The 27,021-nt window shown below is 38.1% G+C and overlaps 1 protein-coding gene across 1 annotated transcript in view; it reads left to right on the top strand.

Moving 5' to 3' along the window:
- nkd1 (NKD inhibitor of WNT signaling pathway 1) overlaps window positions 1-27,021 on the top strand; it is a 34,411-nt gene that overhangs the window by 4,151 nt on the left and 3,239 nt on the right. Inside the window, exons 4-9 of the mRNA XM_044098410.1 lie at window positions 18,089-18,146; window positions 21,871-21,974; window positions 22,080-22,175; window positions 24,015-24,162; window positions 25,014-25,095; window positions 26,355-26,482. Coding sequence (XP_043954345.1) covers window positions 18,089-18,146; window positions 21,871-21,974; window positions 22,080-22,175; window positions 24,015-24,162; window positions 25,014-25,095; window positions 26,355-26,482 — 616 coding nt within the window. The remainder of the gene's footprint in view (window positions 1-18,088; window positions 18,147-21,870; window positions 21,975-22,079; window positions 22,176-24,014; window positions 24,163-25,013; window positions 25,096-26,354; window positions 26,483-27,021) is intronic.

The raw sequence follows: 27,021 nt of genomic DNA, 5'->3' as shown, positions 1-27,021 counted from the left end.
TTTTTAACTCAAAATGTTCAAAACCTTTTATTACATTTCAACCACTTTGCAATTATCCTCCAGCTGGGATGCCAATAAAACCCCAGTAAGTTTGGAAGTTTTGTAGATGCAATCAGTCAAAATATCAAAAGCTTATAGAGGTGTGAGTACTTTCCGATTCATAAAGTCCACATAGACACTTGTTGGGCAGTGAGTAGTGTAAGCAGGTGGATAGTGAACTTCAATAAGATCAGAGTCATGTGAGCCTCAGTGACGTGCAGCACGGTGTCCACATCCATACCCAGATTTAAATCAGATATTTGAAGCATGCAGAAATGTATCGTTAGAGTTGGATAAATAGCTGAGTATTTTCACTTCAGAAAACTTTTCAGCTGGTTCGGTTTGTTGCTTCTTTTGGGAGTAATTGTCAGATGTTGACATGAGAGACTCTGTTTTAATAAGCCACCCTCTATTGTTCTGCTATCTCCCCCTGGTTCTGCCTTCTTCCCCTCTCTGTCTTCCTATCCTCCATCTGTTTGTTGCGTTTCTCATGTGCCCTGTGTTGGTTGCAGTTGATGACATGCGGCTGCATTTGAAGTGGGCCGTGCAGGGAGGTGTTTGTAGTGACACTGATGGCTCCTCCTCTCTGTGAAGCTCCAATCTGTGTGTAGTATAAAAGAATCCTCCACACTGAGGCTTCCCAGCCTGCTGCTCTCGCAGTTCCAAAAGCTTAGATTTTCCTCTCCAACAGAAGTTTGTGAGACAAAGAGCAAAAGGTGCATTTGACAACAGAATGCAATTCAAAAGCGGATAACATCGGCGCTCTTTCTCCCGCCTTCCCTGATTCACAGTTGGTTGCATTGTCTTTGTTTTTTTTTTAGAAGCAATTTTTGTAAAGTAGAAAGACCTTTTGGAAATGCTCCTAAAGATTTTAAGCACATGGCAGGTTTGTGTTGTGCTTTTTCTTTCCAGGTCGTTTTCACAAAGCTGGGGCTCTTGTCTAGAAGCTGAAAGCACCTTTCAGTTTCAGACTCCTCTTCTCCCTCTCTTCTTTTTCTCTCCTCTCCCAGTACATTGCAATTTCTTTTCCCACCGACTGGCCTCCCGTGCATGCTGTGTGACGTATACCCCTCTCCCACCATGCTCTACCCCCTCTGTGGTCCCAAGGGGCCAAGGACCTGTTGTTGCTCTTTGAAGAGGCTGGGAGAAAAGTTTGGAGCCACTCTCTGCAGAGAAGAAAAGCCCAGCCTTTGGGAGGAGGGGTAACACCTGGCCATAGGGGCTATGTGATTTTTTCTTTTCCCATCGTGAGAAGATGTATCTGAGGTCTTGGGTTGACATCAAATTAGCTGGAGGACTGGGAGGGTCCAAGATGTGGAGGTGGCTTTAATGTCACATCAGGCATTGTATGTCACATGGTTTACTGAAAGCTGAAGGAGTTTCTCTTTCATGACAAAGCAGAGAGGATTACTGTCAGTTGGAAAAAAATCTTATGAAACAATGACATATGTTTTGTGTAAAATAAAACTGTCTGAGCTGCATTAAATGTTTCACTGATGTATTTAGAGTCTTTCTGCCTTCAAGTTAGTACTTTAATGCATTGGAATGAAATTTTACATGAAAGACCAGCACGAAGTACTGCATAAGTGGAAGTACTTTTCAAATCTTTTTTTAAATTGGAATCTGAAAAGTGTGCTGTAGATTTATTTTATCCCCTTTTAGTTTGATACCCCAAAATAAAACTCTGTACCATTAGCCTTAAGAAGACACCTAGTTAGTAAATAGAGTCCACGTGAGTGCTCTTGTCAAATGAAACCAAAATTAAATACTATCTTGGATAGAAAACTGATTCACACAGACACAGACAGGAATTTGTGGTAAAGCTTAAAAATTGTTCTTCATAAATGCTGTCTATCCCAGGTGACCGGGGTTGAGCAATTTTGCAAAGAGGACTGGAAAAAAATAGCAGTTTATAAATGTGCAAAGCTGGTAGAGACATAGTCCCAAAAGAGTGCCAGTTGTGTTTGCAGTGAAAGGTGCCTCTACAAAGTGCTGTCTCGGGGGGCTGAAAACAAATACACCAAAGTTTTAAGGTTTGGAAAAGTAAACAATGTTAAAATCATTTTCCAGCTGCTTCACAAATATGCAATGGTTTGTGTTGGTTCACCACAGAAATTTCTAATAAAATACGTTGAAGTTTGTGGTTTCAAAGTATGAAAAACCTCAAGCAGTATAAATAAAAAATTAAATATGTCATTATTTTTGATGTTGATAGAAAGTGCCATCTTTCAATTATACATTTAAAGCATTAACAATAGGCTACAGTCATAGACATTTGTGAGGTAAGGTATTTCAAATACCAGCTTGTACAGAAATGAGACCTGAATCTGTTGAGCTTAGCTGTAGAAGTCACTTAATGTATTTGTGGAAAAAAAAAAAAATCTTCAGCTGTCACCAAATGTGGCAACCACAAATAAAAGTGCAATTTGGCACATTATCAGTATGAGACGAATGCTTGTGTTTGTGTATATCTGTTCCCCGCGTGTGCATGCAAGTGTGTCTGAAGTCAGCTGTCCGGATGCACTCCAGAGATCAAAGGCTTCTTTGGGAATGCGCTCTGAATCTCAGGGGATTAGCAGCTGAGATTGTGCTTTGTTTCCCCAAATATATGCTCAGTTTGGAGCAACGGATAGCTGTTGATCAAAGTGTCTCCCTAGCTAGAGGATTTTGTTGCACACTTGAGGGCGATGTTTATTTCAAACCCCCTAAAGAACAGATATTCTTCATTCTGAAGACGTTTTCATTTATTTGGCTGTACTGGATTTTTATTTTATATAATATATTCCTTTGTTGAGTGGAGACAATGGGTTAAAGGAAGAGAAAGGAAAGGAAAGTGTCAAATGTTTAATCCAATAGATTTTCTATTGTTATTTCAGTCAGTATACCAAAGGGAATTCATACTCCTCTATTTTCTGCCACATTATAACCACATAGTCCAAGGTGTTTTATTTGATTGACCAACAAAAAGTAGTGCAAAATTGTGAACTGGAAGGAAAATAATATCTGTTTTTCTTTTTTTTCTAACCTTTATTCAAACAATTCCTTGACATAGTCTACACTTATGTGTTTTAACATTGCAACATAATTACAAATACAACTTTCAAACATACATAGTCCAGAACTCCTCTTTCCCCCTCCCTCCTTATGTTATAGCAGAAAATCAGGTCTGTTGCTCCAGGTATAGCTTTACAGAAGACCATCTTTTATTATAAGTGTCTTTCCGCAACCTCAAGATTGCTGTTAGCTCTTCCATAATATCTGTTTTTCATAGAAAGATTTGAAAAGTTTGAAAAGTCGGCTTTTAATTTGAGCTGGACCAATTACTTGTAGAGCTGCAGAGATAAATAGTATCAACAAACAAATGTGCTAAGAGCTAAAAGATATGGATTTAAAAAAATCTGGCCTTTATGCGGTAGTAGCAGCATCATGGTGTGTGAATAATTTTCTTAGTACTCACTTTACAGTAGAACAGTCAAACAAAAGCATACAGCCAGAGCTATAAGGTAACAGCTTAGATCAAAGCATACTGATGTGTTAGAAAGGCCCAGTCAAAGACCAGACTTATGTTCAATTGAGAATCCAGAGCAGGTCTTAAAAATGGCTAATCACAAACTCTTTCTATCCAGACTAACAAAGCTTTAGCTATGTAGCAATGACGAATGGGCAATTACTTTTTTTCTTGACGTTCAAAACTTGTAGAATCAAACGACTTTCAACTGTAAATGCAGCAAAAAGGTATTCCAGAATGTATTACTCAGAGAGACTGAATGCAAATGCACACCAAACTTTACAGATTTTTCTTCCTATTCAGAGCTATGCACTACATTGTGTAAAAATATATGGCAGTTTGTGGTTGTAATGTGACAAAATGTCAAAAAGGTGCAGCAAGGGATCTTTCCAGTTAGGCAAGGCAATGCAGAGTAGAAAGACTTTTTGGACCTAGCGTGCCTTTGACACAGAACAAAAAGGCAACCCATCCATTTCCATCTGGCTCTTTTCCTCAGTGGGAGGGAGCCTAAACCTTCATTTCAGTTTCAAAAGCTTTTTTAGCTGCCAGAGATATTTATTGGCTCCAGATCTCATTGATTGTGATGATGACATAAAAAAATGCTCATTTTTGCTCCCTTTTGATATGATATTATAGGCTTCATAATAAGGACAATGACTGCTTGCAGTGTGTTGGTAACATCATAGTCTCTTTGTTATTTCATCTATAAAATCCATCATCCGTTTCCAGCTTTCAAGCAATTTTTGCTCACCATTGAGAAATGTGTTTAGCACTCTGAAAAGGTTTTTGTTTGAACACTGTTAAAATAGTGTAAGGAGGAAAAGAGTCAGTCTTTAATATGTTTTCTTTTAGCAGATGCATTAAATGCTCTGTATAGGTATGTCTTCTATTCTTTGTACTCAGACCTTCAGATATGTATAAGATTTCCTCAAATAATAGCACACAGATGCATCAGTGTGAGCTTAGGAGGTCGTATTACAAGGAGGGAGAGGGTTTTGTTTGTGTGGGTCTGGGAGTCGCTCTAGGTTAGCGGGGCCCTTATGGTAGTTCTGGGCTTTCTTTGGGAGTGCAGTGCTCATTTTAATTAACCACATAAATGGCTCTGTTGAAGTGGATTTTTAAGTGTTTAAATCCTGAATAATTCTCTGCTGTTTGTTTATCTGGCTCCCCTGTGGACCGCGCTCAGGCCCATGCGGTAAGTGCTGAATAATTGGACCGAGAACTCAAAAGTGTCTCTCAGATGTGATGAGATGGGCATCTGCATAAAACTACTATCAAACTCTCATGAGACTGAGCACATGCAGAGGAGCATGCATGCACAATGAAATCTGGAGGCAGTCCTAAATCTGAATCTGCACATTACCCATGTGGTTAGCCTAATATGTGAATCCATTTATCACTGCTAACAGAGTCCCAGCATGGATCCTCTCCTTTTGTTTGTTTTACTAACAGGATCTAGGGAAATGCCAGTGATGTGCGCTCCACAGTTTCCATGAGCCCTGGTGTATTCATCCTCCTTGTGTTTGCATGCTTTAGTGACCGGGGCTTTGAGGCCACCTGAGGCGGAGGGAATGGAGGAAGTAAATTTAGGTAAACAGATGTTGGAGAGCATTGTGCCTCCCTGACAGAAGTTCCAGTCCGTTTTGGCTCTTCCTGTGGCGCCAAGCTTGGAGGAGGTCTGGATTGTCTTATACGGGATGTTTTTAGTTGAAGGAAAATTAAACAGAAGATTGGCCCTTCTGAAAGGAAAGCTGTCTGTCCTTGGTGGGTTTACACTCCAGAGGACCTCACTCTCTAGATGAGGTAGAGCAAATCAGTCCACTGCTCCTGAAAGGGTTCTGCATCATACTATCAAACTCACCAAAAAATTAAAACTTAACTACAAATTCAGGTCTTAACTGAGGCTGCACAATAAATCTATAATAATGCACATTGTGACAGAAATCTGATCAATATCAATAGATAAAATATCTGAAAGAATATTCAATAAGTTTACTTAAGCCAGATCCAGATCTGCACAGTATTATGGGAGATACAGACAGAGGAAAGGCTTTACCCACTCAACCTCTCACTGCCAGGTAAGCAACCCTTACAAAAAAATCCCATGAAAATCACATGTGATCACTTGTGACTTTCACATGTGATCACATGTGGTTCACATAAATTTTACATGTGAATGATGTAAATCACATGTGAAAGCACATGAATACATTTTCACATGTGAAAATCACACCAAAAAATCTTATGTTTTCACATGTGATTTTCATGTGATCACATGTGATCACATGTGGAAATGTGTGAATCACATGTGGAAATGTGTGATTTACATGTGAATCACATGTGATTCATCACATGTGATTTTACCATGAAACGTTCCAAAATCACACGTATTCATGTGCTTTCACATGTGATTCACATCATTCACATGTAAAATTTGTGTGAACCACATGTGATTTTCATGGGATTTTTTTGTAAGGGAAGGTTGGTGGCATCAACTATCTCACTCACTCTTTGGTTACCTAGGAACAACGTGTTATTTTACCTGCCTCATAACTGCTTAAAAATAACAAAAACAATAGTGTGGAATGAAAACGGTAGGTAAAAAAGGAAAGGTCTTGCCGCCACTTTGGTAGTATTGTAGATATTTAAAGCAAAAAACCTGTCAGTAATTATCAATACTGACTGCAGTGAAACGCTTGTATCATTATAGGTTTTTCAGTCTTCTCATCTAGTCACAGTCTTAAGACAGATTTTCATTTTTACTAACAGACTTTTAAAAATGGTTGAAACCCTAAAAATGTTCACAGCCATTTTTGAAGATTTTGAGTGTAGGTTTGCTTCTGGAACTTTTCTTAAATATCTAAAATTAAAAACAGAAACTTTCTTCCCTCTCTGCTTCACACAAGGAATTTGACATGTGGCCCATGTCCTGGATACATCTGTGTGTGGTGGCTTTTAAAGCACTGACTCCAGCTTCTGGTCACTTCTCTAGAGTCTGTACAAATCTTTCAATGGCCATTGCTTCATAACCTACTCAAGGTTTTGTTTATCCTTATTGCTTTTTTTCTGTAGCAGTTTTCCTTCCATTCAACTTTCCAGTGATAAGCTTGGAAACAACATAGTTGGCGTCACATGTAAACAGCTTGCAAATTGCTAATTAGGAGGGATAAAATGACCACATCTGTATTAAAAGTCATTTTTTATGTCTTTAGATGTAATATAAAATCTTTTAGTGAAATTGGATTTTGTGTAAGCCATATTTATCAGAATTAACAGTAATAAATGTTTTAATTATTTCACTGTGTGTAAGTAAAATATATGAACTTAGCTTTAAACTATTTTCCAGTGATCTTGTAATTTATTGAGATGCACCTGTTTTAGCTTTCATATTGTTAAAATGCCATCTGCAACTGTGGATGCTCCATGTTCGTTATGGTGAACATTGATTCAAGCCACTAATTCCAGTCAGCTATGAATAGAAACGCATATCTGGGACCCACACACTTGTATATAGAAGTTGATGTGTCTATTTCTGTTGCTGTGTTTACTTGCTAAGTTAAAACACTCTCTGTAATTACATAGATTTTAAATCTGCAGTTTAAAGGTCAGATGTGAGGGATGTTTTGAGGTGGTGGCTTGTGGCTGGCAGGACGTCTGCTCCAAACATGGTGTGTGTGGGTGCATGACCGCATGTGTCTGTGTGTGTGCACAGGCAATAAGGAAGAATGTGGCCACCTTGGTGTGTAGGTTAGTCCCATCTGGCTAGCATGAACACTTCAGAGATTTCATAACTGCTACCTACCACATTGAGCTCTCCAATCTTAATTCAAGCGATAGGGTCTAGCTGCAGCCTTTGTGTAAATTTTATTGTGAACTGTCATCTGGAGCATTTGTAAAACATCTGATTATATCAGTCAGACTTTTTGATCCTTTATTGCTTCTCTTTTTGAAGATCTTATAGTCTTGGTAGTAATTAGTATAAACTAAGACTTAAAAACTTCTATTTTGACAATTTTAGTTATATGCCTAATGTATCATTAGACAAAAAGTGGAAAAGAGATGCCTGTAACTTTGTAATCAGGCGTCTTCCTTTAAAATGGAAAGTCATTGTAGGAAAATCTTAGTTAACCAATAATTGTAACAATATGCACAGAAGCTTTTTTAGGAAGACGTATGATGCGTGGCCTGACAAATCAAAGAAGTCGTTCATCTAATTTGGTTTTGGTTGAAGGTGTCAGTCACTTTCTTGATGCCCTTGAGATACTTTTTCTTGCTTATGTTCCTCTGACCTTTTACACCATTTGAATCAATTGCCTGACCCCACCAAGAAAAACTGAGACAGAACATGGAGAGCTTTGACTGATCATCCACAACAACCAGATGTTTTTTAGAATCATACTCCATGACGTCAACACTAAACTTTTGGACTTCAAATATGTTCTGTTTTTGTTGGATTTGTGACACACACCTGGACTGCAAATTTATGGTTTGTATAGCCATCTTACGTCCATCAGCGAGTCATGATTCTTTTGTAATTGCCATACTAGCGGCACTTTTTTAGGCGGATATGATGAAGTTTTATGCTCTGTATTGGTATGTTTCATTGTTGTTAAGTAATGAGATTACTATATTGGAGGCTATTACGGTAACCCATATTTTAGTTTAAATGCATTTGCTCTCTCCTCTCTTTCATAGTTGTCATCACAATATCCTTTGTATGCTAATATCTAATTGGCATACAAAGCATGAATGCATTTCTAGTCAGCTACTAGATGTATCCTGATTAATACGATTGTACAGACAGTAAGACTTGTGCAACTATCCAATTTTGTTCGTTGTAGATCTAGAAACATGTTATGCAATATTTTTGTCAATAATATTAAAGGACCATTCAACAGAGGGTGTTTTTCTGAGTAACGGTTGCACTGCTAATCACCTGCTTGCAGGAGAAATTGGACATTTGAAATAAAGTAAGTGCATGTTTTATTAAGACTTATTCAAAGTCAGTCAATAATGTATCAGAAACCTACAGTGGAAAACAAAGAGTTGAGTTGGCACACACCGGCAAGAGGCCTTTAGACTTTTGATCTCTTTTCACCTTTCTGCTGATATAGAGCTTTGATAAAATGCGTAATAAATCTTAACTGCTGTGGTTACATATTTTTCAAAGGCTAATAAAGGCTATTACATTAACCGACAGGTAGGGCTTAGCGCCTCAGGGGTTTCCAGAGCTATAAAAGCGTTTTTGTTTCAGGTGTAAAAGTTTTGTAAATGGGTCATTAAAGTGTTGGCCAACTTCACACATAGAACACAAAAAAGCAAAAAGGGAGGGAGATTACTTCAAATCAACATGTTTCTGAAACAGAGAGATGAGTGCTTTAAATCTCTGCTAATATTCCACGGAGCTTTTCAGGAGGCAGCCTTTGATGTGGGTGAGGTAATGTGACCAGGTGTGTTTGCAATGTAAATTCAACGTGGAGAAATGATTAGGGGCTGTGCACAATCATTCTGCTAAAGGAAGGCATCCAGTATCAGCTCATGTTCATTTTGACAAAACAAAACAAAAACAATCAATTAGGAGAAAAACAGCTCATGCCTTCTAAGTCTCTCTTATGGCAATATCCCAAGCTTAATTTAATTCTTGCTGCAATATGACTGGATGCATTGCAGAGATTACTTCAACAAGAACAACACAATAACAAAAACGATTTTTGCTAATAATACCCCAACTAGTACAAGAAGGAAAGTGTATAAACTCTATATGTTAAAGGATTGGACAGTTTTACATCTGCTAATGATGTTTTTACATAGACAATTAATTAGATTTTTTTATTTGACACCAACAGCTGTTTAACCTGTTTCTAACTTTTTCTTTAAAAATAAATCAACATCTAGACATATCACGGTGTACTAATTTTAAAATCATTCCAAACCATTTATAGCAGATTATACATTAAATAAAAGTATGTCCACATGTATATATACAAAGTAGCTTCAAAAATCAAAATTTGACTCTCATGAGTCAAACTAATGTGTTCATGGTGTTCATGATTTAGCTATAAGAAATACACGAGGTGAAAATGTCACACATAGAGAGTTTGAAAGTAAAAGCTGCTGCTGACTAAGATGAACTCAACAGCCTTTCTCACTTTTAACAAAAAATATCTTGATGATTCCCTAGACTTTTTTGAAAATATTCAGCGGACTGATGAGACAAAACCGGATGGCTTTGGAAGTTGTGGGCACCATTACATCTGGCATCTTGCATTTCACAGAAAGAAACATTGTGCTTGCAGTCAAACAAAAGGATAGGAATGTGATGTTATGCAACACCTGCATGTCTACCACTGAATGGCTCCAGAAAGGGAAAAAGGTTTTGGAGAGGTTTGATTGAGAAGCTGTGTCATGACCCTAAATGGGCTGTTCATCATCAAAATCCTCAAATTAGAGCGAGTCAAATTCTTCCTCACCAATTTAAAAGAATCTCTGCCACTGAGAGTGATACTTTGGTTTAAGGGATAATTAGTTTTCACATATGGCAGCATTGGTTTGAATAGCTTTTAATCATTCATGTAAACCTCCTCTGGTGTTTACTCAAGCTATTTTAGAGCGGCATTAAAATTTGTTTAATGATCTGAAATATGTAAATGTGACAAAAAGGCTAAAACAGAAGGAATCTGAGGGAGCAAATGCTTTTTTTTTACCTTTATAAATTCTATAACATAATATGATATTATTATCATGTATTATATTATTATCTGTATTTGTGTGGGCGTGTGCGGGTGTGTGTGTGTATGTGAGGAGCATCACAGTATGACCTTAACAGGATAAGGCCTCAGGCATGTGTGGACTCCTCAGACCCTTTTAGCTTTGTGTGTTCCTGACCATGTATGCTTTAATCATGGAGCTGCTTACTCCAGCTTGCCTGGTGATGGATCCTAACTCCATGGCTATAATTTCCTTCCTGGGGTGCAGGAAGAGAGGCGAGTGTGACGTGACTGAAGGGTGTCAGGCCTGGAGCCACCAAGTCTGGAAGGAAAATGTCTCTCTTTGAAGTTGCAACATCAAATCATAATGCTGGATCTTATTATTGGAAGGAAATTGGATAGGTCTATTAATAACGTGTTTGTTTTTCTATTTAGTGTAATTATAGTACTTTACTACGGAACAGCAAACAACAAGATATTTGAGTGGGAATTTAATCACCTAATTTTGGCACAGGACTGCGAGTTGCTTCACAATAAAATGATCTATCTTTTGTTTTGATCAACTGAAAGGTGTTAAAGACTCAACATCAAAAGATTTACAATATGTGACCTCTGGAAAGGCTTTGAATTTCTTATCAAAGGCATAAAATTAAACTTTGAAACAGAAAAGATAAAATAAACCTTTACCCTGCACACTGCACATGATATGACTTTTGTGCATTTGACCAGTTTGTTGTACAATTTTGAGCAGATGTAATGTAATACCTTGCCTCACTGGATCACCTGATAATAAGTCTAAAAAAAAAATCCTGATTTATATTATGTTGCTGAAGAGAAATGCATAAAGATCAACTTGTCATGGCTGCCACTGTGAAGGTGTTGTCTGAAAATCATCCCAATCTCCTGTTCCACTGTGTCTCACGTCAGCTTTACTACGCTATATGATTATCTGAGATCTTTATTTCATGTGTGAAAACGATCCCCTTTGAAGCTTCACTCAGAGGCAGTGTGTTGCTTCACCACCTCGCGTCAACACCTTCTATCTTGGCTCCATCTCTGGGCGTCATGTTTTACTGTTACGTGGCACTTTGAGTGAGGCTGTTTAATGTTGCTGGAAGGTGAGGAGTGCTCCAGCTTAAAGAAGTGGGAAAGCAGCCTGGAGCCAGGTCTAAACTGCTGCTTGATGATAACTCTTGGTGCTTTTTTCCCCTCTTTCCTTGAGCTACATCAGTACTCTTACCACACTTTGCAGGTGGGGCACCACTCCAGATTCCAAGGGTCGTGTTCCTTTGAAATTACCACTGGTGAATAAGTTTACTCACTTCCTCTCTTGAGGAGTTTTGTGAGGTATAGCAAACCTATAATCTAATTTACATGCTTACATGTAAATTTAGTTTACATGTAAGCATGTAAATTTGTTGCTATAAAGCAACAAATCTAGTTTTGCTTTATAGATTTGTGTGCACTTCAACCATACAAAAGTCCACATGCAATACAGCTGTTTGTTCTATTAATCTAACAGAATCAGTCAGTCATTATATTTGCTAGGTGCAGAAGATTATTAAGCTCAGAACAAAGACAATGACAGATTCAGTCTACATGGAAGACCATATATCATCCTTTTTCAAAATTTCTTTTCACTTTGTTCAGACTTGTACCGTCCAGTGGTCATAAAAAAGCACCAGCAAATTAATGAAAAGTTATAACGTTATTTTTGGCATACCAGACTTGGGCATCAATTCATTACACATTGGCCACCCAAGAAAAAGTGCTCAAAGTCTCCAACTTCAATTTGTGTTTATAAAAGGAACAACTTTATGGTCATTTAGATAGTGAGGAAAATAAAGTTATCAAAATGTTAAATAGCAGTAACTTGGAGACGTAGCAAACAAACACCCTATGGATGGATTTAAAAGCGTTCTGTTATCAGCCTGTCAGAAATTCCCTCCATTTGGCAAAACCTGTAATTTCTATGTAATTTATGGCACAGAAGCTATTCTACAGTTCTGTCCAGCGTTTTTCCTCTGATGTGCATAGTCATATGCCAGCATGTTGCTCATAATAACCCCTCATAAAAATTTATTTTATGTTAGCAAGCAAAGCAGTGGTGGTTTTAACTTCACCTTTTCACACATGATTGGTTTGGTTTTACTCGTGAGGGTTTCATTTAGCGATGATGTATATGTCATTATGTTATTCTAAGCACAGTGTCACATCACCAAAACATTTTTAAGTTCAAGTTCACAGGTTCTTTGGCTCAAACACTGAAAAAGAAACATTTTAATATATACTGACAACTAATGCTATAAATAATCTCCAGATTACAGATTACATTAATAAATTTATTGTTTGGAGAGAGAAGTAATCTGGAGATTACACAATCTTTGGACATCAGCAGGTGTTTTGTACTGACAGAAGACAAGAAAGGGAATAAAAAGTGCTGAAAAAAAAGTTTTTTTAACAAGTGAAACTTTATGCTCATAAACAATTGAACAGATGCTCAGATGTCAGATGCTTTGGTGATGCTAAAAATCTGAGGTGTAGCATAAACTGTGTTGCGTCTTCTTTCCTCAATTTAGGTTCCTCTTAAATCCTGTTCTTCTTCTGTGGTTCTATAATGATAGAACCACAGAATATTTGTCTACTTACACAGACATATGATTCTGGTGTATCATGCTGCACAAATGCATGTATTTGAATTTTATGTTTATCAAGTAATTTTTCAAATGCTATGTTTCTGGATGGGATGTAGAACCAGCTTGAAAATTATTTTATTTTTAGTTTCAACCTCTTTAACACTGTTTTTTTTTCTTTCGTTTTTGCGAATGTCAGCAACCCTAGAAACTACATGTATTTTCGCAGCAATTCCCCAATTTTCCCTGTTTAATATCTGGCCTGTTTGACGTAATTTCTGTTCATCTTAAACCATTGCACTGACTGTTGGAATCCCAAAGGTGTATTCCTCCACCGGGTGGAGAAGAGGGCAGGAGGCACCATGCTGCAGCCTTAATGAGATTTTTCCTGGGTTTTTGATGGAGTGCCAGTAGTGCTGCTTCCATTGCTCCGGAGGCCTGCCTCCACTGAGCCCTGGCGAGCGATCAGGGGGAGCTGTCGTCGGCCGCATAAATTGTCAGACTGTGTGGTGGGTCATGGAGGCAGACGGCATAGAGACTGAGAGGCCTTGTGGGACTTTCCCACAATCACACACAAGTACTTATTACTTGCACTTTAATGTACCCTTTTGCTTCAGTGACAGCCTCAGAGAAAAAACTTGGCCCATTGGAACTGTGTCTGCCGACACAAGTAAGGCAGAGCAAGAAAGACGCTAGAAGCAACTTTATGTCCAAACTCACCAAGTCTGTTTCCTCCCAGCATGTGCTTGCTGTCTGGCTCACATTCGGTTTTACTCCTGGTCCATACTAAGTGCAGCTTCTCTTTTACACAGAGCAGTCCTGTTCACTGTTTTTGTTCTGGATGAACTGAGCATAATGTTTTTCTGATTTATCTTTATAGTAGTTATTATTGGCAAACTCAAGACTACGCTGTTTTTTTTTTTTTTTGTTTTTTTTGTTTTTTTTTACCATAAGCTTAAAGTGCATATTTTTAAAATATTTGGATCCCTCCATGTTAAATGCTTTTGATGCAAAAAAGAGTTCAGATTTTGTGAAAAAAGTAGTGCTATCATATGTTGTCATAGGTCTCCTTAAAAATAGAATCCCTTGTGAAATATGGGAAGATTTTTTTTTTACATATTCATTAGTAATGATTTCTCTGAATTATGTTGTAGGTGTCTTTATATAAAGTGGGGACTGCAGTATAACATGAAAATGCCTTGAAATTATTTTCAAAGAAGACTGAAAACTTTGAACCTAAGTTCAAATATTATTGCATTCCAGTGTGTGGCTGTTAGTCATTCTTATAATTTGATGAGGAGTCAAAGTCTGACTTGGAGAAAACCAGTGTTAACTGTTGCACTCAACTAATTTGTTTTGATTAAAAAAGGCAGTGTTTGATTGCTCACTATGGTTAGAGATTTGTGTTTTAATATTATGCCATTGCTTAGTTATTTTCACACGGAGGTTTGTTTCGGTAAATCTGTTAAACTATCAAACTCTGAGTTATGTCATGTAGTTACTATCAGAAATATTTTGATGGAAACTTCTTCTGGATTACCAGTTTCTCATTGATAAAAATGATTCATGATTTGACTTTGTTGTGACTAATATTACTGTTGGAGAAAGGAATGACCTCACCAATGACTTTAATTCAGTCAGTGTTATTACTGCAAAATCTACTCATCTAGCTTAACCATATCCATGAAGTAGGTTATTGATAAATTACAGCTGTAGACGGCGAAGCAAACATGTTTTCAGCCCTAACGACAATAGTGGATCATGGCCTGTGAATGGCACTGATGCACTATATTCAGTGAAGAGGTCCAGCATTAAATCACTTCCTTTGAAAGGAATTTAGCTACTTTAAAACACACAGGGGCATTTCCTTCTTATGAGTCCCAAAAGAAGCTCTGAAGAATCTGGCTGCCATTGAAAGCAAAAAGCTTCACGCTCTGCTTTCCACAGGCCATTAAAACCCATGTCTGGAAAATTGTTTTAGCTGGTCTCATGGGTAGTGAAATTTGTTAGTTTGTGTCCTGAACCAACCCTGCACCTCTGACTCATTGCTGGAGGTCTCATGGACAGATTTATTAAGTTGAAACAAAAAGCAAAAAGAAAAAGACACCAAGTCTTCACCAAATTCCGTTTTTCTTACCAGCGTTAGTCTATGTCATGCATATGCCTCTGCTGTTGTACTACTACCTTTTGAGGTTTGGGTTTTCAGGGCACTGAAATTTCTGTGACCCTTGACTTTTTAAGGGTCCTACAGGAGTCTGCCACTAACTCTTTACTCTTTCCAAAGTAGATTAATATCTACTGTGTGCAAGAATTGTGAATTGGTAGCTATATTTCAAGTCTTGCCTTAGATTCTCAACCAGATTTAGTTTGGATGTTTCTTTAGGCTACTATAACATGCAATTATTATTTGGTCCAAACCATTCCCACAGTGCTTCACTATATAAAATCTGTTTAGTGCTCTTATTCATTTTTAAACTGGACTTTTCGTACCTTTTTTCTGTAAAGTTTTCAATAAAGGTCAGATCTTTGGAAGACAAACCTAGCTTCAAAAAAATTTAGTTAATTTGTTACAGGTCATATTTTTTGTTGTTTTACAGTAAAAGCAGGAATATAAAAAATAATCAAGGCTTATTTTTGTGAGGTCTGGCATTTTTTGCTCTTCTGGGAAGCCTCTGCAAAAGCTTGAAACACTTGAGCTATGCCTGTCAAGTCATATCCTGACCTATTTTTTATTAAGAATATTTGTATTTGGTGGTTAAAAATTATTTATTCTAGAAGAACATGTTTGTATGAGTGCATTATAGCATGTGTGCATGGAAAGTGTAAAAAAAATGTTTTTTTGTTAATAATGACCAATGTGAATCCTGATGTAGCCCCAGTTTACTAACAATAAAACTCATCCATCAACACTTGCAGCAACCAGTTAGTACATTCATCTTATTCCTTTTTCTCATGACCTCTCAAAAACTTTAAAACTCTTAGAAACACAAAAATCTAATTGAAGATGAGAATTTCTTAGATTTTTTTTTTCTCTGTGAATCTTCAATCCGAGCTTCCACTTTATTAGTTGATTGCTAATATATACTTTTGCCAGGCAACCTGATGTGATTATTTCTGTTGAATTGGGTGATAGTGAAAGTAAACACAGGTTATCTAGTATGCCAAAGTTCAGAAAGCTAATTGAAAATGTTTATGTAGTTAGAAGGCTCGGCGTGGTTCACAGTTTCCATCAGAGACTGAGGGGTTTTGTGATGCTGGAGATTTGCTTTACAAAATATGATTTTGTGCAAATATGGGAGTGAATTAAAAATAATTTTGAATTAAACTTCTGTAAGGTAAACCAGATGCAAAGCAAGGCAATCTATTCTACATCTGTATTTGCCTTTCAAACTGAAGCAGATAAACATTTACTATTGCTGAAATTATAATGATAAACAGTATTTATAAAGAAATAGCAATAGTATTTTAACACACTATTTACTACTTGTGTTTAGGTCAGTTCTGTGTTAAAATCCTGAGAGACCCATAAAAATCTTGACTTGACATCACAAACAGGAAATACATCCCAGCTGCTTGTTTTTGTGAATCAGTCTTCATTCAGCACTAGTTATTCTCCAACTGGGGCCACCCACAGCGCTACACTGTGGCCGCCATCAAACCCATAAGGTTATAATAATAATATCTGACCTCCTTCCTTCCTGGATCTCATACTCTGATACGTAAACCATAATTTATATGATGACAACATCGACTTTGAACTTACAAGCCCATTCAAGGACACCGTTAACATAGTTAGAGATCACTTTACAAAGCTAGTGATAGAAACCTGTTTTTAGTATTAACTGTGTTAATAATTATGATTTTTCAAAATATCACAATGAATGAGTATTTCATTTTGATTGTTATCAAATATTTAGTATTTATATTTTGATAAACATAGAAAGTGCAGATAAACCTGCAAGGAATCTCTTTTTTTTATTGTAGTTATTGTGGTACCACGTTAGAACTTGAAGTCATTTTTATTTACATCACTCTTTTAAAAACTTGTATGCAAATAGATACAGTGTTTGTTGATTAGGGAATAAATGTTTTATTTGTTTATATTCAGATGCAGCATTTTCCTTAAAAACATATTTACATGATCTAGTAAAAAGTACCTTTTTACTAGGTAAAAAGTAAAAACTTTTACATGTTGAACTTTTACATGTTGCCTTATGTAACAACTAGAATTTTAAAAGTATCTTTAGGGGATTTTATGTGTTAAATAAACAGTTTTCTTTGTATTTGGCCTGCATTCAACAAACGTGTGCTGGAAAAATAATACTTCAAATCAGCCTAAACAAGCCATGGAGGCAGCATCATGCTGCTAAGATCCTTGATCTGTGATACAAGTTTAGCATTACTGTTGACAAGGAATCTAATCTGAGCAAGAATGGGCAGAAATTTAGTGTTTTGTGTACAAAATATTTTATTTGCAGGAAAATGTATTTATTTCCAGCAAAATGTGTTTAATGCATGAAAGTATTGCAAATACATGCTTAGGCATTGTTGTTTAACCAGCGATCTGAATCTAGGACTAGCAGACTGTTTACATTAGAAATGTTGCTGGTAGATCTTTGCCTGCGTGTGAATGTTTTGTGGTTGTCGGTATGTGAGTAATGGTTTTCCAGCCAAATGACTGTAGCACCACACGGAAACTGGAGCCAGATATTTTCCACAGCTAAGCCTGTGGATCACATGTCCCTCCAGTCTCTGCGGCATGCACCAACAGGCATGGTGTCCCAAGTAAGGCTAAAAACAACCCGCCTGGACGTATCCCTTGATTATGATAGTGACCCACAGAAATAGCTCTACTACCGGACCTCTCACTCAGAGTCCAGTACAGTCCGAGACTGTGATTTAGATGCTTGTTTCGTCATCTGAAATCTAACTGCCAATCTCATGTTCATTTTGCTGGAGTCCTGCAATTACTGTGCCTTTAAACTTTCCACTGCTGTTTAAGCTCAGCTTGTAGCTGTCAGACTTTGTTCATATATAGATATGCAAAAGCTATAATTTCAATGCTGGCATTTTGTTGGTGATGTAACGGCAACTTTTTGAGAAGGCTGATCTTTGCTCTTTGTTTGACATATGTAAGGACTTCTTTTACATGAGTGCAAAACGGTGATTTTGTATATCTCGTTTTTATTCTGTCTGTGTAGGACTCATTGGTTGATGCGTGTGGTGAGGGGATCATTGATGAACACTATCGTTTAGAAGGTAAGCCTGATTCTCATGTAAAACACCAACCCATTTTGTTAATTTTGCTTCAGTTTGCACTTTTAATTATATATGTACATTAGTTTCCAGTTAGCAAGTAACAGCAAAGCAAACATCAGTATAATATTTCATCAAAGCAAATGTTTTCTCCCCTTTTCTCTCCTGAAAGCAAATTAAAAATAGAGCAAGTTAATAAACAAATGAGCAAGTAACGTGGTATCAGTTTCCACTTTAATTCGGTTTTATTCAGTTCTGTTGTTGATTAAGTTGAATTAGTCTGTCATCCGTTTTCCCCATTCATTCTGTAATGTTCCTTTTAAACTCTCATGTTGCCTTCTCAAACGCCCCCTTCACTTCTTATCTGCCACTCTTCAGCTGCTGTAGGCAGAGTGATTCAGTTCCTCCATCTTTTTCTCTGATGTGATCTTGGATTAAGTGCTCTGGGAGGAGAAAGTCTCCCTCCCATTTCAAGACAGTCCTGGACGTGAGGTGCAGGCTGATATCTGCCATTTAACGAGGCCGGCCCAGAATTTGGAAGAAAAGCAAAATAAATGTTGCCTTTGCTTTAGTTCAGCTTCCCTGGGTTGTACCAGAAACAGGAGAGATAATGTGTCTTGGTCAAAGCTGTCCTCCCCTGAAGACAGATGTTGCTAATTAAACTACACTGCTCTATTTATCCCATGAGATTAACAGGCAAAGTGTAAATCTGGGAACTTTCCTGTCGTTCTAAAAGTCTCAGTCAGTCAGTCATTCAGTCAGTCAGTCAGTCAGTCAGTCAGTCAGTCAGTCAGTCAGTCAGTCAATCAGTCAGTCAGTCAGTCAATCAGTCAATCAATCAATCAATCAATCAATCAATCAATCAATCAATCAATCAATCAATCAATCAATCAATCAATCAATCAATCAACTACACCTTGATGCCTGTTACCAGCCTTTGACCTCCATTGACTTCTTACATAACAAATAATAGTTAACACATACAGAAAACTATGAAGTACTCCTGCATGATTTACAGAAACGCAGTGATATTAAAAAGTAGAGCAAATTAAAAAAAAAAAACTACTATGGAGGAAATACAGAAAGCCAGCACAAAGGAACATTGAGGGGAGATGAAAGACTTCTTTCTTTAAGGCAGAAAGAAGTACATCCGGAGAAAGTTTTTATGGGGATTAAAAGATAACTTTTCTGCTAAAATTGCGAAGGAAATGAGATGAAATCCGAGATGAAAGAACCCAAAGGATATGTTGCAAAATTACAACCCAGATTCATATGAAAAAGCACAAACAGCCTTTGAAGAACCTCAGTGATTGAAATAAAAGTTATATTTTGAAAGAAGTTCTTCAAAAGCTGGACATTTTTGTAGTAATTTACCGCTGTCTGTGTTTATGAGACCCAGTTATGTCTAACACGGCATTTCAGATCAGCCGACTCCTCATGGTACGTGGCAGCTCTCCCAACCTGCCATGGTTTGCATGCGTGTGAAAAATAGTCCTGCACGTGTGTAGAAAGTACAGTGGGTGCCAGCCTCTGCTGTTTTCGTCTTGCTCCTCGGATCTGATGTGCGGCCAATTCCTTGGCTGCAGTTTCACTTGTAAGGAGCCGGTTTCTGTCTGTGACGGGGAAGGGGTCAGCGAGGGAGGAGGGTGATAGCAGATTACTGTTACTCCTCCCGGAATTTCATTAGCTCCAAGATAAGTATCTCCTCGCCATATTGAGCCTGCTACTGAACAGATTTACCCTTGCACACAATGTTCCCTTTGAGCACCTCAAACGATCAGACAGCAGGACCCCAAGTGTTGCTCCTCTCCAAGAAGTTGGTAAAAGCTCCCTGGGATGAAGCCTTTCATTTCTGGCATTCTCCCCCACCCAGGTCCGCTTTGATCTTCGTTGGATCAGGAGGAAAGAAATTGGTCTGTTGTGTCTGCTCTATTGGCGAACAAACAAACAGCGTTTCAAATTTGACTTGGCTTAATTAATTAATGATTCTGTTTTACAGCTGGTCTGATCCTCTTCCAAAAGGTTTGAGAATAGAACTTCAAAGTGCGGCAGGATGAGAGGATGGGGGAGAAGGGCGTGGTCTGTGTGACTTTATGGGTGTGTGCTGCCTCTGTTTACTGTGAACGTACTGCATAGGTTTTTAATCCATTATAATGGAGTTGATAAAGCAGCCATGACTGAGACAAAACTAAAGAAATCTGCAAGGATCGAGCATGAAAGTTCCTGCTTAACTGTAAGTAATGTGAACTTGTGAAGAAGCCAACACATAAGTATAAAAAAATACTTTCATAATTTCAAAGGGGGGAAGCTATGATAACACCCTTGAAATATAGGAATCCTTGTAATTTGATCCAGCATGATAAATAGGCATCCATGTGACATTGAATTGTCCAATAGCATGCCAGTGTCACTTTGGACATTTTAAATCAATCCCTTGTAATGAAGAAAAACAAGGGTTGCACAAATTCATAAATTGGATTATTAACTCCCCATTCATATAATTCATTAGTTATTGAGCAAAAAATGTTTAGATTTTATTTCAGACAGTGCCTTTACTGAGTCTCAAAATGATTCATTGTTCTATTAGCAATCAGAGAGACAAATATGTTAAGATTCTGGTTTTTCCCTAACATACTGTTCAAATATTTAACTCAATAATGTGCCTGCTGTGTATAATGTGACTATCTGATGAGTGTTTTATGACTCTGGGTCTGCCATCCTTCAATGCTGGTTTCCAGTGATCCCCCACCATGATACATTGGACTGAGTTAATCAAGGTCATTTGCAGTCGCCCTTGTTTCTTTGTTTATGCAGTTTGCTTAACTTCACTTGAAGGCAACAAACATTTAGGTCTGTCATAAAACAAGGAATGAATACATGGGAAAAAAAAAATTAATGCTCATTGTTAGGTATGATGGAGGATGGTGATGCTGAGGGCTTGTGTGTCTTATGCTTTTTAAGCCTGTTAGTTTATAGTATCACAAGGTCGTTGAATTACCAGGGCATTTTAAATAGCAATGTTGTAAATTCTGCCTGAAACTGGAAAATTGGTTATCACTGCACAATTTTACCTTTGTCTCTTTTAGGTTATAACTAATATAAATTATTGAGTCATATTTATTGATTCATTTATTATATTTGTAAGTTATTTCATTTCATTTAAGCATAAGTGTGAGTTCAGTGCTGGTAGAGGCACCTGAAGGGAGTTTCAGGCATCACATTTTTGAATCTTTAAAAGTGTTTCAGCTTGACCACACTCTGTCTCAGATCTGTTTTTCTCTGACTGCTGACATAAAAACTCTTTTGAACTGTGAGAGCCAAACTGTGCTTTGATTTCCTCCAGCCTTTGAGCGGGGTCATGAATACTGTAAATAACTACAAGTTCTGTGGATGTGAGCATCCCAGAAAAGCCAAAGTAATGACCTCTGATTTAGTTGTTTAGTAATGCAAAAGTCCCCAAACAGCGATAATAAAAACTCTTTTAATAAAAAAGTTGTAGAAAAAAGTCAGATTTGTGTTGTACAGTTTTGCTCTAAGGCAGGCTTTAAGATGTTCCACATCTTAATTTCAGCTGCCAAACGTGGAAGCATGAGCTTACAAGTAAAACTAGAAAGGGACGACATGTCCTCAGGTTAAGACTGCACCCACCGTTTTTGTCCTCAGGCTCTCCCTTTTATCTTTGTGCCCGTGCACTCACTGCTGTGTGCATTTGTGTGTGTTGCCGCAGTGGCTCTACCCCCGGAGAAGACAGACAGCTGCTGCGTGGAGGAGAAGATGCAGGAGAGGGACAGCCGGTCTCCTGCAGGGCCACAGAAACAGCTCCAGTTTGAAGTGAGTGTCAACGCAGAGCGGGAGGTTTATCTCTTCCCCCTGTGGGTAAAACTGGGCCAGTGGCAGGACTTGCTCTCACATGCGCACTTTATGAAACTGTTTCAGGAACTGGAGTGTGCTGTGTCTGTGGAGGAGGACAACAGACAGGAGTGGACTTTTACCCTCTATGATTTTGACAACAATGGCAAAGTTACTCGAGAGGTAATATTTACTTAAAACAGCTAGTTGTAGCTCTTTAAAAGGACAGGTATTCCACCCCAATGTTTACCAGCATTCAGTTTTAGGTTTCAACCTCTGCATTACAGAAGCATTTCTTTTATTTAATAAAAAATATCAATATTCAACCTCATCTTGGAGAATAAAAAAATCCATGTTGCGTATTAACACTTAACCACCCCTAAATAAAACAAAGCCAGAAGAAAGTAGCATTCACTCTAGCTTATAGCCAAATTCAGTGAAGGTGCTGCTCAATGTGGCCTGCGTCTGCCGGATGGAGATCTGAGAAAACATCCAGAAAAGCATTTTTTCAAGAACAGCTTGAAACGGTGAAGAGAGACTACATCACTCCTCTGTGTGGCTGGTTGTGCAGTTTTTTGGCGCTGCCTGTGGCTCCTGAGACGGCAGACAGTGACTTGGTAGGGGAGAAAAAGCTTTCTCTTCGACTATGATGCTTTTATTAGTCACTTCACTGAAGAAAAAAGTGAAATGAGAAACACAGGAAGCATTTTTTTTTGTTTTGTTTACTTGATTTATGTATGAAACCAGAATGGAGCTAGTCCCTGAACAATTTCAGAGTAGTACACTGAATATAGTTGAGTAATTTGAGACTTTGTGGGGAAAAGGCTTAATTTTCAGGAGATTACTGGAAGTAACTTAAGTGTTAAAGTTGTTTCTTCCAAAGTAAAACACAGAGAAAATAAGTTAATTTATCAATCGTAAACAGTTCATAACTTTCATAACTACTGCATAGAGGAAGCACAAAATTGGTGGTAGGCCCAATAAATATGTAAAAAAAAATTAAAAATGTAATCGGACACTAAAAATATTTGTAAAGTTCATCCTTGAATTTAAGATGTATTTTTTATTTAAAATCTTTTTCAAAGGTTTTGTGATGCAAAAAATATGTAAAGATATTGCACCTTTCACCTTTTTCTTATCTATCATGATTTCCAGCATGTGAGCATTACTTGATACAAAAAGCAATACTTGAAAATAATTAACACAAACAGATACATTTCCATGCAAAAGTATTGAGACCTCTTTTTTTTTTAAAGTTTTTGTCACGTTGCAATGACAAATTCTAACACATTTCATTTACATATTATGTGTTAGTCCAACACTGATCAGCAAAAGTGTGAGGTGGAAGAAAATTATACCTGAGTTTCCTAAACAAACATCTGAATAGTGCGGTGTGCAAGTACACTGCCCATGAAAAACATCCAGTGCAAACAATTGCTTTTAAACATTATTGAAAGTTGAAAGCAAGGTGATTAAATGAAACAATCTTGTACAGTTTGAACATTTTAGGGAGCTATCCAATGCATCATGTGCAAATGGAAAGCTTATGTTACAACTGCATGCCTACTGAAACATGACCATCCACAACAATGTGTAGGCCAGGAAAAAGAAGTCGAGTGACAAATACTGAAACTGCAGCAATCCACAGCTCTGTCAACAGAAAACTAACATTTCCACTCTAAAAAAATTTGGTTTATATAGATAATGTCAAAAAGAAAGTTTCTGTTTCTAGTTTAACCCCATTCAGCATTTGATTTGCATACAAAGCTCAGTTTCACTTGCATAATTCACAACAATAGAGGGCATACATATATATATGAATAAAAATGTAGGCCAAGCTTTTCAGGTTTTTATTTGCAAAATAAGGCCAATATAGGTGTTGTTTTCTTCCACTTTACAATTATGCTGTACTTTGTGGTTGTCTGTTGTAAAAATTTCCCATATTGTCCATCAAGGTTTGTGAAAAGTAAAAAAAAAGAAATCCAGGCCACTCTCAGATTTAGCCCCTGTTCTTCCCTACAGGACATCACCAGCCTGCTCCACACCATCTACGAGGTGGTGGACACCTCAGTCAACCACTCTCCTGGCAACAGCAAGACTTTACGGGTCAAGCTCTCCGTCGCTCCAGACTCAAGCCAGCGGTGGAGGAGCTGTGCTCAGGGTGCCACAGGTAAGTGTCACGTTAACTCAGTGTGGGGCAGCTGCTGAGAAAGAAGGCGACTCTGAAGTTCCATCAGTGGATCTGTGCTGACAGCTCACTCAGAGACTTGTTTGTTGTCATGCAGAAAGGCGGTCGCTTCAGGCCTGTCAGAGCTTTGTTTCCTTGCAGTTTCTGCATCGCTCCATCCCTCCCACTCAATGGGGTTCATTTTTAATGATGGGGGGTGACTGCGTAGAGAGAGAGAGAGAGAGCGCCCCCTCCTCTCCCTTGCCGCCTTCAAATACCCTAAAAGAAACCTTAAGAGATGTGCCAAGTCCTTTTGATAACCACAGCCATTTTTCTTTTTTCCAGTACTCCCCTCTTTTCCCCTTTTCTCCCCCTCTCTTTGTCCTCCTTTCTCAGAGCTGTGGGGAAAATATAGCAGTGTTCAACGTAACTTTCCTCACTGACGACTTGGCAAACAAGTAGTCAGAGGAAAACATCTCAAAAAGTATATATTCCTCAGTGTTTGCGTCTTATTGTTTTGTCTATAAATATCTGTCAGGAGATTCAGATGGAGGAAGCTTTGAAAAGATTGCCTTCATGCTAATTTCAAATCGCATCAGATCCCACATCCTAATAATACTATTGCTGAAACCAGCCTGGTTTTTATGGTATTGTGCTCCTTTTAAGAGGCTGGGAGTTGAAAATAGAATAAATGAAGCACTGTTGTTTTTCCTTATCTATAGATCTTCAAAGTGAAACCCTAAAACAAAGGTTGCTTTCTTCTGAGTTTTGTGTGCCTGGTGTGTGTGGGTATGTGTGGCTTCTCTGCATTGCTCCCTTTGGTAATAGCCCCCTGTGTCTTTGTTCATTCTCAGACACGTCCCACTCCAGGGAGAAAAATGACAAGTGCATCGATGATCTCAAGACTGTAGACAAGAAGTCTCGAGCACTCCTCAGGTAAACCCAGCTCCTTGTAAACTCATGTTCTGGTGCTTCTGGTGTCTTTACAATATAGAAACCTTACATCTGCATCCTTGTAAATCCAAATTTCATCAAAAAGTAAATTTATTTGGCTTGCATCTAATGAAACACAACATTTAGTTTGTCAGAAATTTAAACATTACATAAGGTCAAAAAATATTTGAGTAATTACATAAGTCCTATTAAAATGGTTCATAATAAAAATACCACCACTGAAATATTTATACGCTTCTGTCAGTGTGATGAAGTGGCAAGTCATCCTGGAAGATGAAGTTAACATTTTATTAAAACTTGTCAGCAAAGGCATCAGTTTGAATTTCTTTATTCTTCATGGAAAATAAATCTGCAGTCCATAAAATTCTGTAAATTCTGTCAAGTCCTACTAAGCATAACAAAAGGAGTAGATACAAAAAGAAAGTCTGTTACTCCTGGTCTTTACTGAAGATCATTTATGCCATTGAACTGAGGAAGACGTTGTAAGTTTTTAAGGAGACAGTGACGGAAGTTGCCTTCCACGGCAACAGCTTGTAATTAATCCCCACAAGCTGAATCTGACTTCTCCCTGAAACTTTACCAGCCACTTTAACCTGGGTCCAGTTTGACTTACCGCACTGGGCAGTGATACAAAACATTAAAACAGATTCAATAAAACCTCTATCTCAGATGAGACATTAAAGGTTGCCATAGTATGAAGTGCTCTAAAAAAAACCTGGCTGTTCTGACTTTGAACTTGATAACACACAGTGGACCAACACCAGCAGATGACATGGCTCCTGGAATTATCACCATCTATGGAAACTTTATCCTGGACTTCAAGTCCCTTGGATTCTGTTGCTCTCCACTTTTGTTTCAGAGTTTGGGAGCTTTGTATCCAAATCAAATGATGAATTTAAATTGAAAATATGTCCTTAAAACACTGCACAATTTTCTTTTTAGCAAACTAAAGACTCTTCTGATGTTGCATGTGTTTTATGAGTGATTTAAGAAGTGATGTGAGAGCTGTAGCTGATGTTGATATGTTAAGTTCCCCCAAAACTAGGGATGCACCGAGAACCAACCTTTTTTAAAGCCTAACCTAAATCATTTGTTTTGTTTTTCTTCTGTCCACATTCAGCAACTTGAGATGTAACAATCCCAGCTCTGTTACAGTTGTCCTGCCTCTACCTGATCACAAGCAACGCTTGTTTATCTTCCCCAAACTGCTTCCTAATGAGAGGTGCCACTCATTTCCACAGGCGCCACCACAGCGACCACCACACCCAGTCTGGCTGTCAGCGGCACTGTGTGGACGAGAACCTGGAACGCAGGAACCACTACTTGGACCTGGCAGGCATTGAAAACTACACATCCCGCTTTGGAGCTGGTGAGTGGACCGGGTTAAAGACGGGTGGGAAGGACGGGAGGCAGACCATGGCTCTTTGAAGCCCGTCATTACTGCCGCACCTGCTTAGAGCCATTAGGTGGGACGACCAGCCTTCTGCGCACCTCGCCAGCACAAACATCTGGGCTCAGGCAAGCACAATACATCGAGTGTTTGAGGGGAATGTCCATCAACAGGACAGGGTGGTGTGAAGGGAAATTTTTAAAGTTGAAAAAGTTTCAGCCTTGATCTGCCAGTCAGTGATGACATGCCATTATTGTGTTGCTGTAGGAAAGTGCTAACAGAAATCCTCGGTGTCTGGAATCTCCAAAAGGAAACTATACTGAAATAAGATTGGAGAGTTTTTGCATTGAGCTATACACACCTCATTTGTATCTATATATTTTGTGTAAATGTAGAACGAGATGAGGTGTGTTTCCAGAGGCAATGCCTGTTTGTTTGTCTGTGATAAGAATTACACAAAAAGTCCAGGTTAAACTTAAGAACAGCTAAATTTCTAACATCTGCGACTTTGGTAGACT

This window comes from Gambusia affinis, linkage group LG02 (assembly GCF_019740435.1).
Source record: "Gambusia affinis linkage group LG02, SWU_Gaff_1.0, whole genome shotgun sequence".
In the NCBI taxonomy this organism is placed as follows: Eukaryota; Metazoa; Chordata; class Actinopteri; order Cyprinodontiformes; family Poeciliidae; genus Gambusia; species Gambusia affinis.
This window is presented reverse-complemented; position numbering and strand designations above follow the sequence as displayed.